Source organism: Struthio camelus, chromosome 8, assembly GCF_040807025.1.
Source record: "Struthio camelus isolate bStrCam1 chromosome 8, bStrCam1.hap1, whole genome shotgun sequence".
Classification (NCBI taxonomy): Eukaryota; Metazoa; Chordata; class Aves; order Struthioniformes; family Struthionidae; genus Struthio; species Struthio camelus.
In genome coordinates this window covers 38,999,866-39,012,185 of record NC_090949.1, presented here as the reverse complement: position 1 = coordinate 39,012,185, position 12,320 = coordinate 38,999,866, and the positions used below count along the sequence as shown (strand labels likewise).

At 40.6% G+C, this 12,320-nt stretch overlaps 1 protein-coding gene across 4 annotated transcripts in view; it reads left to right on the top strand.

The window, feature by feature from the left end:
* SLC44A5 (solute carrier family 44 member 5) overlaps positions 1 to 12,320 on the top strand; it is a 126,596-nt gene that overhangs the window by 100,023 nt on the left and 14,253 nt on the right. For all 4 annotated transcript variants that reach the window (XM_068953573.1, XM_068953572.1, XM_068953575.1 and 1 more), the window contains 8 exons: positions 673 to 796; positions 1,219 to 1,302; positions 3,916 to 4,028; positions 4,454 to 4,585; positions 7,002 to 7,101; positions 9,190 to 9,282; positions 10,214 to 10,301; positions 11,647 to 11,909. In XM_068953573.1, coding sequence (XP_068809674.1) covers positions 673 to 796; positions 1,219 to 1,302; positions 3,916 to 4,028; positions 4,454 to 4,585; positions 7,002 to 7,101; positions 9,190 to 9,282; positions 10,214 to 10,301; positions 11,647 to 11,909 — 997 coding nt within the window. The remainder of the gene's footprint in view (positions 1 to 672; positions 797 to 1,218; positions 1,303 to 3,915; positions 4,029 to 4,453; positions 4,586 to 7,001; positions 7,102 to 9,189; positions 9,283 to 10,213; positions 10,302 to 11,646; positions 11,910 to 12,320) is intronic.

Genomic DNA, 12,320 nt, shown 5'->3' with positions numbered 1-12,320 from the left:
ATCCAGGGGCAGGGTGACATAAACGAGGACATAACCGTCTTCTTTTCTCTCTTTTACAATCATCTCCTCCCTCTGTCTAACCAATAGTTTCTGTATTTTTTCCATTGCCTCCTCTCCAAGAATACCCACTGACAGTGGCTGGTACTGCAGCTCATCTGGCATAGGGAGGCAGTGCAACTTGCTGCTTTGTGTTATTTTGGGGGCTAGTACCATTCATGACCAGTCATACTGAGTCTGTCCCTGCAGACTGGTTTGGTTATTATCATGCAAATGACATATCTGAGCAGCTGCAGTATTTGTAAGCTGCCCAGACACTGACTGGACGAGAAGTTCTGCGTTTATTACAGATTCTTAGACTGCTACCGTTGCTGCTGTTGATATTCAGTAGCACCTGGAGTCTCCAGTCAAAGGCTAGGATCCCACCTTGCCTAAACTTGTACAACATGGGACTAAAAGCCCCAAGGCATAAAAATCATCATCTTGAATATAATGGCTCTTCCAAGATCTGTCAAAGTCAACATATCAATAGATCACCAAGCAAAAAAACAATTGGCTATGTATCTGAAATGATTTAAATGTAAATAAGTAATAATTTGATGTAAAGTACAAATGATGGAAGTGGAGCTTGACATTAAATGTAATATATGTGCTGTTTTTTGATATTTTGAATAGTTCTTAAGAGATGCTTTCCAGACTTCTCCACAAAGAATGGTGTGCTGACTGTGGCAAATCAGACTACCTTCAAGGATGGAAGAGGGAAAACAAGAAATGTAACTGATCTCAGGGAAGCTGCAAAGTAGGTTTTACTCTTCACCACTGCTTTTGTTTGTTGGGTTCTGAGTTTGCGAATTAATTTAGGAATTGAAAAAAAAAAGTCAGACTCTGTTGTAGCAAATGACTGAAGGTAACTAGGCCAGAGCTGTTAGGAAATGGTATCTTTGTACCTGAGCACCTGCAAAATTCCAGTAAGGGAAGCCAGCACTGTGGTAGGCACAAATGAGCCGAGGTAAAAGTTTGAGTCTAACTTAGCAGGATTTTCACAGATGTAACTGCAATTGATATTTGCTTTGTTATAGAGCTGGAGCTGCAGAATAGTAATACAGTCCTCTTACTAGCAATGATATTTCAAATTTTTTTCACTTGGCCTATTTGTTGTTTAAATAAATTCTCTGCTTTCCTAGGCAAAGCAACCTTTTCTTCTGTTTGTCTTTTTTTCAGTGGCATCAATATTGTCCTGGATGCAAGATCAGTTGGAATGAAAATTTTTGAAGATTATGCCAGTTCTTGGTATTGGATTTTAATGTAAGATTTTTAACAGGTATTTGTAATTTTTCCAAACTCACTTTGGACCGTGCAAGAAATGAAAAAAAAATGTATGTGTTTGTTACTGATCCGATTTGTAAACTGAAGGAGCAACTGTAATTTCCTGTTATCACATAATAGTATTTCTGTCATGGTTCTATACATTAGATAAAGATAGCGCAGCATACATACACAGAGTCTCAGTTGTTCTGAAGCAGGTTTTTGATATTTTACCAGGCAGAAAAGGAGGAGGCTCTGTCCTCTACTGTAGCATCCATCTGTGTGGTAATTCCAAAACAAACAAAAACAAATCACAATTAAGAGACTTTCAGACCAATTACATTTGATAAGTCCCATTAGTATGTATGCCTAACAGGTGATTTCTAAATTCATGCCTGCAAAATATAGTTAGAACCACCATAAATCTGCTGCTGCCAATGCAGCGGGCAAAGCAACAGCAAGAATGAAAAGCTTTGAGCGGTTTTGTCTTTATGTTGCAATTAATACTGACTAATCACCAATTAGTAAAAAAGCAGCACTGAAACAAAAGCAGCAACTGTCCTGTCCATGCAAATACTTAAGTATATGTGCGTTCTTAGCCAGTTAATAGCGTCATTGATGGACTAGCATGTTGATCACTTTAAACAGAAGCAGAAGTCTTTGCCCGGTTACAACCTAGAGCATGCACATATTAAGCATACATTATTCAACTCTGGATGCAAATCCACTCATAAAACAACAAATTTATGAACTTTAGATAATAAACTGCATGTACAGAATTATTAAGAAGTGGCTCCAACAATCAGTTGAGAAATGCAAGTTATCAGCTTTTAAAGCTATTGCAGTCACTGGCGGGAGGATGGCTTTCTCGTAGTCTGATTTTGTGCCCACAGTAGTCAGTGGCAAGAAACCCACACTGGTGTTTAGCAGGCTCAGTTCTGTGTCGGATCTCTTAGGGAAATCAGTAGGAACAGGCTTATGGTGCAGATTCTTCCAAAGGAGGCGTCACTAAAGAGGCTGGAGAGAGAAGTGACAGTTTTGAACAGAGATTCTAAATATGGAGAGCCAGTTTTCACACTTCCGATATGATTTCTTTTTAAAGACTTGGTGCTATTTCTGAAGTAGTTTGAGTGAATTTTCTTCACACTTTGCTTTAGAGTACATCAAGTGATTTCTGGCCAAACATTTGCTGTGCCAGAGTTTGGGTGATGACAGTGCAGGGCTGATAGTCAAAGGAGGCTGGATTAAAAATTACCTGTGGAACTCTTCTAGTCCTTTTAGCATACCCAAAAAGAACTGCAGCTTTCAAGCCTCAGTTAAAGACAACAGGTCTATTGAGGACAGCTCTTACCGTGCACTTGGTTTTGGTGTTAAAGGGACTCTTGTATCTCAAAGGAAATTTAAGCAATTGTCTGTACTTAAGCAGCCGTAAGGTCCAAAACTATGGGACTATGGGATTTTTGAGGAACATCTTCTAAATTTCAAACAAGTCATTCAGAAGGGAAAGTATGTCATGCTAGAAAGCCTTTGAAGGGCTAAGATTTAAGGTTTAAAATTTCCAAATAAGCTAATGTTCTTCTCTTTCTTGGTCCTCTGCCTACCTGGCTTAGTTTGCTCTGGACTTCTTAGTGATTTTGGTTGATTATGATCAAGCTGATCCATTTTGCACCGGATAACAAGCAAAATGAGCTGGGAACATTCAGAAGAGAAGTTACTGAACACATGTAAAAAGAGATTTTAAAATGTTTTATAAGTCTGTGCTAATATGACATTCTGATTCAACACCTACTGAAAACTTTAGAGAAATGAAACATTCTCTGAAGCATCTTAGCTGAATGTTTATTGGAGGAGATTATTGTTCACATTGCTTTACGATTGGAAGCCTCACTGAGTAAAATGGCCTTTTGCAGTCATTGTTTTTCCTTTTCTGACTTACTTTCTTGGAGTGAAATCACAATTATTATCTCCTTACCACAGACCAGAGAAAGAGAAGACGCTCTAGATGCCTGTTACAATGACGTAACGTTGTGTCCTTAGGAAAGTCAGCTCTAACCACTTCCTTTCTATGCATCACAATGCCCTGATCTTTCCCTGTTCTGATGGGCAGATAGAGTCACTCTTTTCCTTCCTAAATTTAATTATCTTTTTCTAGGAAAGCTCTTAAAATGACAATTTATTAACATTATTTCTTTTCAAGGAGGGATTTTTAATGGAGGACATAAAACTGTAAGCTCCCCATCTGTACAGACAGTCCTCCACTTTACTTGCTGTACTGTAGACTAGACCATGTCCTGAAAAAGGCAGTTCGTTCTTCAGCTGGTGTAAATGACCACAAAGGCAGTGCCCTAGTCCCGTTCAGCCAAGCTGAGGACCTAGTCTGTACAAATGTTTCTGGCTCTATCCTGTGAGATTATGATAAGAAAGCTGTTGGTTTCCAATAGCAGATGATATTCAAGAGGATGTATTTCATAAATACATTTTGAAAGATTTTGAAATATGGTTTTTTTTTTAATCCTTCTCATGGGAGATGAAGTGACCCTCATTTGAAGGAACAGGCGTTGCAAGAAAGTGAAGGTTCTCATACTTCTTTTCTTTATCTTTCTGTCTTCCCAGTGGGCTGTTCATTGCAATGATTGTGAGTCTGCTCTTCCTTGTGCTATTAAGGTTCACAGCCGGGGTCCTTTTCTGGATCTTCATCTTTGGAGTGATCGGAATTATAGGATATGGTAGGTGCAATCTGCTAGCCTTTTAGGCTATTTTTTGTTAAAGCTTAAGCTTGGGTAAGGAAAATCAGTTGTTATATGAATTAAATGGCACAAATGGGACAAGTAGTGCATAGTTTAGGCAAAATTTAAGGGAAAGGGCCTCAATGGCAGCAAAAATTTTAGTAAGAATCCAGCTATACTGGCCTGTAGCATGAGATGTAGTAACGTGTATTTGCTAGCATCTGTATTCACTTGTAATGATATTTTTTTTCTATGGATGTGGATGTGATTTTATTATTCACTAGTCTCATAGTAATGCATTTCTGGTTTTTGCTTTCCTAACATTTTGCTGAGGAAAAAACAGTTGGCTTGCAAAACTTTTTTTTTTTAACTTCTGTCTCTGCACTCTTCAGAAACTCTCATTTTTTATTGATTGTTCTTTAAAGGCATCTGGCATTGTTACTGGGAGTATAATCATCTCAAGGGAATACCTGGATCTGACCTCACTGTTTATGATATTGGATTCCAGACAGACTTCAGAGTGTACCTGCAACTGAGGCAAACATGGTTAGCATTTAGTAAGTGCCTTTTGAATTTGGTATCTCTAAATGGATATTCAGGAGAACCGACTGTCTTGTTACAGTTTCTGCCTTGTTAAATCTCCTCCTTGAAATATGTCACGATGTCATGTGGCGAAGTAAGTAGAATGCTCATGTTATCAGCACTCCCTTCCCTGTAACCTTCAGTCTTCATAAAGGGGAAGTATAGGGCAATAACTAAATGAGTCCTGCTGAAGCTACAGGAGAAAGGGCATTTTTCTCTCCCCATTTGTCTGTTGCTCTCTGTGGAGGCACTAGAAGCAGAAGCAGAGTTATCAATAACTCTACACATCTTTGTAGGACTCTCTGTGGCCAGGTCACTAAATTTTCTTGGTCTAAGACCGTGGAATGAACCATCATGAATTTCATCACCTTTAATTTCAAGTGCTTCATTGCCTTCTCATGCAGGGGCAGATAACAACAGGTATATTTAAAACAAATGCCTAGTGGTACAAGATAGCCTGTGGCATACACATCCCTTCCCAGGGAAGGAGGGGCAGAGGAGAGAACAGATCTATTAATCACATTGCTGTTACTACTCTATTTGAAGGCACACTGACGCTATGAATGGGATGATGAACATGATATATATGCACCTAGATATAAAATACTGCTTCTTCCTATTGGTAGCTAAAGTAGTGGAGCAGCATTTTACTGCTTAAATCTCTTCTCCACGTTGTTTTTTCATTTACCTATATGTTTGGCTCATTGAGCTAATGGGGCATCTTCTACGTAGTGTTGAGGCAAATCTCTTCAGTGTGCTCTCCCTAGACAGTACCATGTTTTTCCTAGTAACTCTCCAAGCTCTTGGCCTGGCCCATTCTTACTAACTGATGTGCATAGTTTACGTAGAGGTCAGCATCCCTAGCAGACAAGCAAATAGAGGTACTCAGGAATGAGATGACATGTCCAAAGTCAGGCAGCAGAGCAGTTAAATATCCATAAAGAAAACGTAGGTCCCTCAATCCTAGTCCACAGCTCATCACAAATGGATATTCTTTCCTTGTTCACAATGCTTGGGATAAATTGCACTAACTTAACAGAGCTGAATTGGAATGAGAACAACTTTAAAGAAACTGGATTCTGTGTGTTTTGATGGGGAATCATCATCTTTTAAAATAGGTGCTGAAGTCTGGGTAACAGAAACCTCTCATAACGGAGTCTGTGGCTCTAAGCACCACAGTGGTTACTTGCCAAGTGTCGTTCTGATGGCTAGGGCTGCTGAAGATACCCAGGGCTGTGATTTAACAGCTTCTGGGAATATCTGTATCTGGATTGTGAGGCTGCCTAACCTGTGAGCCCTAGAAGTTAATTCCCATCTCCCAGTGGAGATGGGCCTCCAGTGGCCTCCAGACAGGCCAAGACACAGGAATATTTATCCCTTCCGTCTTCCTCCCCAAACGCTTCCTAGTTTCAGCCGGAGGAGGCAGGCCCCACCGTGTGCAGCCATACGTGTACCGCTACTGGGCTATTTAGATGTTGCCTGACTGCTTGAAGCACCCAAAATTAACAAATCAGGATTCTCAGGATTAGAGAAGATGTGCTTCAGGCATTAAGGACTCTGTCTTTTCTTGTTAAAGTCTAGAGAAGATTTTTACTTTCCTCAGCAGAAGTAGGTTTTGAACTAACACAAATAGAAATCAGACTGAAGCTGACTCTCTGAACTAGATTTGGGTTCTGGTTCAAACACTGCTCTTAGAACTAAGAGAGGAACCTTCTGGGACATCGCTCTCAGATCTCTGACCTCAGAGCAAGCCAGTGATTCCAGCAGCACTACTGGAAGGTGAAAATAATCTGCCCCAAACTGCCCTGTCCTGGCCTCCCCTTTTTTAAAATGAGATGAGAGGAATGCATGCTAGGTTAATGTTCACACAAACCTATTGATTTAAGTGCATCTGAATGTTAGAATAATATCCATCAGAGAAATGTACTCTCTGTGAACAAGTTGACTCTCCGTCTACTTTTTGTTTATTTTATCGCATCTAGATACAGCAGCAGTAAAATATGAACATTGAAAATGCTTGTTTATGAATAATAGAATTAAAAGGTAAACTATATTAAGGCCAAATGCGATAATCATTTTTTCTAAGTGAATGATTATCTTTATCTAAGGATGGTATGTTCTGTTTTTCTGCTGAAACTAAAAATGCTGATGTTAGGGTCCTACACGTTCTGACTGACTCCTGCATGTAGAATTTCCCTACACTAGGACTTACCAATTTATGAAGAGGGATCGAAGGCTGACAGATGCAGTGAGAGAAAGAGAGAACTGCTCTAGCACGGAGTTTTATGGAGTCCAGGAACAGTAGTACAAAATATGAGGTTGATACAACCAATTTGCAGAGTTAACATATTGGTTTGGTTCCTGAACATTTTAATTCTCTTTGTTTTACAGTGATAATACTTTGTGTTGTTGAGGTCATAATTATATTGATGCTGATCTTCCTGAGGAATCGGATCCGGATTGCTATTGCACTGTTGAAGGAAGGCAGTAGGTATGTTTGTCTGATTTTAATATATCTTTAACTTGATTAAGCGACCTCTAGGTACACGCTTCCTGAGCTACGTCTTGCACAAACAAGGGCAGAGAGTTGGGGGTAAAAGCACAGCATGGGGATTACTGAGCAGAACAGGAAGAGTAAGGAATACCCGTTCTTCGTTAATGAGGTCGTGCTCAAAACAATTTTCTCTTCTGCCACAAGACATTTCTTGTCTCAAAGCTTCCTGCCTTAGGAGCACACATACCTTTTGAGGTACCATGTATCCTCAGTGCAAGAGGGTGCATCGGCAGAACCGCTAAGCGTGGGCATGCTGCCAGTAGGTGACAGGGACTGGAGCTGCCAGCTTTGCCCTGTCACCGGGGTGATGTATTAGCAGTAGAGGGTCTATGTTGTTTATGCAGTTTCATTGCGAAATAGGCCAGTCTCATTGGCAACTACTGACAACATCTTCTTTGGCAGTGGAGCTCTGTTGTTAGAGCTCCTTGAGTTAGCTCCAAATTTATCTATGTGCGCTTGCTCATGGTTTTCTGTCATCTCCATTGCCACCATGGTCCTCAGGAATAGGATTTGGGATTTTTGTAATGTAATTCAGCTAAGTACCCATTTCCTGTCTTCTGCAACTACTCATGTAGACCGTAGCAGTTAATCCTGGCATCACCCCCGATTCCACTCTTTAGGGCCTGTTGATTAAAATCCAGGAGCACTTTAACATTCTGCAGCACTTTTGTTCACAACCTTGACAGCTAGAAGTGTTTAAGAAATGTCATAAACTTCCTGTTGAGAAGTGAAAGCATCCTCTAGTTTTTCAGCAGTGTGGAAAGGTCACTTGAGGGTGAAATTTTTATGTATAATGAAACACTATAAGTAATTACTGCAGACTTAGACCATGCCCTATATTCAGGAAGATGAAAAATTAATTGCTGATGGCTATGAATCGAATAGTGTTTTTCAATGCCTTTTAACTATTCTCTCAAAAACTTTACAATTTATAATAGAAATAATTGTCTTGAAATCCATAGTTAGGAACAATTAACAATCAGTTTGTTGGAGTAGCTGTCCCTGGTTTTGTTAGAAAGTAACAAGGCCTACCTGAACTGCTGAACACTGTTAATATGCAGTGATTGTGTCTCAGATTGCATAAGGTTGTGGCCTCCTATTTGGCTTTTAATGCGTTATTACGTCCTTAGACTCGGAGAGGATGTGGCACATTTACTGGAAAGAAATTAGAGGAATGGGAAGAGGTATATGAGAGGACTGGAAAGAGAACCAGCCTGTAAGCTTCAGCAAACAAAACACATGCTCTTCGACGTTACACCGAGTGAGATGCCCAGCTAACGGTGTTCGCCTGCCAGATAGCTGCAGCGTGTCACTCGCTGGCAGAGCAGCCGCAACAAGCGCTCGTAGCCTCTTCGTCAGCCTCCCAAGCATCTGCCTTGATGGAGAAAGGAGCTCTCTAAGCTGCTAACAGTAAAAGGCCCTTTTTCATTCTTTGTTTGTGCCAACGGCCAGAGGCCCCTACCACCTATTTACGGCACATTCAGGAAGGTGTCCGAATGCCCTGGAATTGCGCAGACAGGTCGAATGTCCCCATGCCAAAGCAGCTAGTACTTAGGGCAGGAAAGGGGCTGGGAACAGAGCCCCTCAAAGGCAAAGTGGTGAGGGGGGATTTGAGGCTGCGTAGGGTCAGAAGGGAGGACATAGGAGCTGAGTGCTGTGGGACACAGAAATAAAGGGAAATGTCTGCAGCAGCCACAAGAAGCTGTGATCGAAATGGGTTTATGACCAGGATCTGAGCAGCAGCAGTGGAAAAAGAGCAAGTAGAAGTGGGAGACAGACTTGAACGTGGCAGATAGATGAAGATGCCTGCACTGCCGCCAGTAAAGGAGGAGTGGTAGAAGTAACACAGTGAAGATGAGAAGCTGTTTGAAGACAGAACCAGCGGTATCCCAAGATCCCAGCGCTAGATTATGTTACCGGCATCAATAGGTAGCTCACAGTAAAAAGGATCATGACAGAAGACTGATTAAAAAGCTTGTTTCTTAAATTGTTGTAGCTTTCTGATATATTCTGTTTCCTTCACAGGGCTATCGGCTATATAATGTCTACGTTGTTCTACCCAGTCGTCACCTTCATACTCATTGCAATTTGCATTTCCTACTGGGCTGTGACAGCTGTGTATCCTTCTGTCTGTGTAGCTGTCCGGAGAGACCTTGTGCTCCACAAGATCAGATGGTGCTCTGCTGTATCACCTTACCAAACCAGCATCAAGAGGGCTATTTGGTCACTTAGCACTTGCTCTACTGATGCAGCATTGTTCCTCACTGCACATTTGGCTGCGATGTACAAATCTGACAGTGGATTTTAATTGCATTAAAAAGAACTGGGCTGAAATTCATGCTAGGGCAGGGGGATCATGCAAGGCTCTACGTACTACCTAAGGTTGGCTTTAAGGGCTAAATAGGGCCCTCAGCAAAGACTGAATATGGCCTTTACTGTACTGCATGTTCTACAGGCCCCATGTTAATAGTCTCTTATTTAGCTGGGGAAGTTCCAGGTGATTTTTTTGTTCAGAAAAGCATAGGAAAGGAATGAGAGAAAATACAGTGGACTGAGTCCTCTCTAAAATGCACAACAGCAACCACCGACTGTTCCTGCAAGGGAACAGCAAGTGTTGACAAGGTACCAGAGAGGGGAAGTTTTGCTTTCTGAAAACAAATTTTTCTTCCCTCACATGCAAAGAGGCTCAGCTATAGCTGTTCCGGACAATGTTAACTTACCTCATGCTTCGTGTCTACTTCCACTAAAACATGAACTGACAAAGATGCGCTGGGTGATTTGCTTTGCCATAGCTAGATATATGTAGGAGAGGCTGAGGCAACTTGCAAGGTTATTCCCCTTGCCTGTTTTGGGCAGGGGTTAGTTTTCTAGATATGAGAGAATTCAATCATCTGCTCTATCAGCTCTTCATACACGTCGCTGCATAACAACAGCAATTCTTCTGTTATCTGCACAAGTTCTTTAGAGCTAGTGATTTCCCCACTGCAGAATCTTTTAAGTTGCCCAAAGTCTACAGTTCTGTGATTCTTCCTTAAAACAGTTCATTCAGTTTTCTGGCTACATCAGGAGAGCCTGTGTATAAGGTAATGGCTAATCAAACACTGTGCAAGTATGCAAACCTGAGTTGTGACCCAGAGGTAAGTGTAACTAATATTTGCCTCTAACAAAAGAGTACGCTCATTGCATGTCTTAAGTGCTATTAAGTCCCTGTGCAATGCTGGTAGAAGACATGCATGTTTTTAAGCAATGATTACTCGTGTTAAATCTGCGAAGAGTACTTAATGTTCAGATAATGCTTTCTTTGTTCAAAGCAATTTACAGAGATAGATACACTAAATAATCTGCGAAACTGTCCTGTGAGGCAACTAGATACTAATAGTTTTATTTTACAGGCTGAGAAAGAGAGACACAGAGATAAGTTTTTTTTATTTTATTTTTATTTTTATTTTATTTTATTTTATTTTATTCTCAAATTCTTGAGGCTTTTATTTTGGGGTCTGCAAAAGGCAATGGAAGATTTTAAAAGCTGAGCCTCAAACTCGCCCAATCAAGCAAAAGGACCAGCCATATTTTAGAAGCAGAGCCCCAGATAAATATTGGGATTCTCTCAGCACAACAGTGGCCTTTATGGAGGCCCAGAATACTTGTCTTTTTTAAGTCAAATGTTTTGACTTGACTGTGGGACTGAATTCAATTATTTTTTGAAAAACGGAAGTATTTGTGAAATGTTATGCCAGCACGGTTATCTTTAGGTGTTTAAATTTCAGTGGAATGCTCTAGTATCTGTATCCCAAACAGCTCCCCACTCTGCTGATGCCTGAACACTGGAAAAGAGAGGGATTAGAAATGGGCTGCTGTTATTTCATTGCCCGGCCTGGGCAAATACATGATACGAACAAGAGAAATAGGGAAAAGTAATTCAACTTTAAAGATTAGTCCTGTTTTGATACTCTGCGATTTGTAAGGAAAGCTGTAACCGCATCCTCAGCTTGTATAAAATGTCATGATTCAGTTGATTTCAGTTCAGCTATGGTGATTTACCCAAGCTGCAGATTTGGCCTCTGTTTTTTAAATAAATAATAGTTTTTACTTGAACATGTTTTCTGTAATGAAATGAGTAGTTTAAGTATCTTAAAAGTAGATTTCTGAAATTCAAATTCCATTTGTGTAGGTTTCAGGCAGAGACTCCTGGAGGTATTTAAAGTTTGTGTGGTGAACAGCCCTGCTTACTGACTGCATAGTTTGAAATTTAGCACCTGCCGAAGACATTAGCATGAACCCTAAAATATGTAAACAGTTTAAAAACTATTGGAGTGCAGTGTTGAATGAGCTAATGAAACAGCAGAATATATGTGATTTGCATTAAGGCACTAAACTTCAGAGACTTTATACAGAGAATTCATTACTTATGATGATGATGATGATGATGATGATGATGATGATGATGATGATGATGATGATTTTTTTTTTCTTTCTATACAGACTTTTAACACAACCAACGTGACCAAATTTTGTCCGGGTGCTCAGTGTACTTTTGCTTTTTATGGGGGAGAAAGCCTGTATCATAAATACATCTTCATCTTTCAGTTAGCCAATGTCTTTGTCTTTCTTTGGCTGGTAAACTTTGCAATTGCACTGGGTCAGTGTACCCTTGCTGGTGCCTTTGCCTCTTACTACTGGGCCTTTCGAAAGCCTGCTGATATTCCACTGTGGCCGCTCTTCTCTTCATTTGGGCGAGCAATACGGTAAGTTTGTGAAGCTGGATGTGTGTCTTGTCCTGTTTCCTAAAAGTGCTCTTTTTACCCCCAGGGAAACAGGGCTTAGAATATCAAATGGCAGTGATTAGGCAACAAGGCGTAGTCATTAGAGACCCCACCTTTCTCGTTATTGGATGTTTGTGACTTCCTGTAAACTTAGAGGTGATGTCCTGATTCATTAAGTACCCCGTTTAATAGTTTACTTTACTATTTACTAATTATAGTTAAGCTGTAAACATTTAAAAACATAGATGTAGGAGCAGTGTAATTAGAGGGTACATAAAGACTCTCTTGGAGAAGAGATAGCTAGTCCCCGTTCCACACCGCAGCTGGGCTGGTGTAATTGCCTCCCACGGATAGTCGGTCCAAACTGGGACGGACTTCATTCTCGAACAGTTG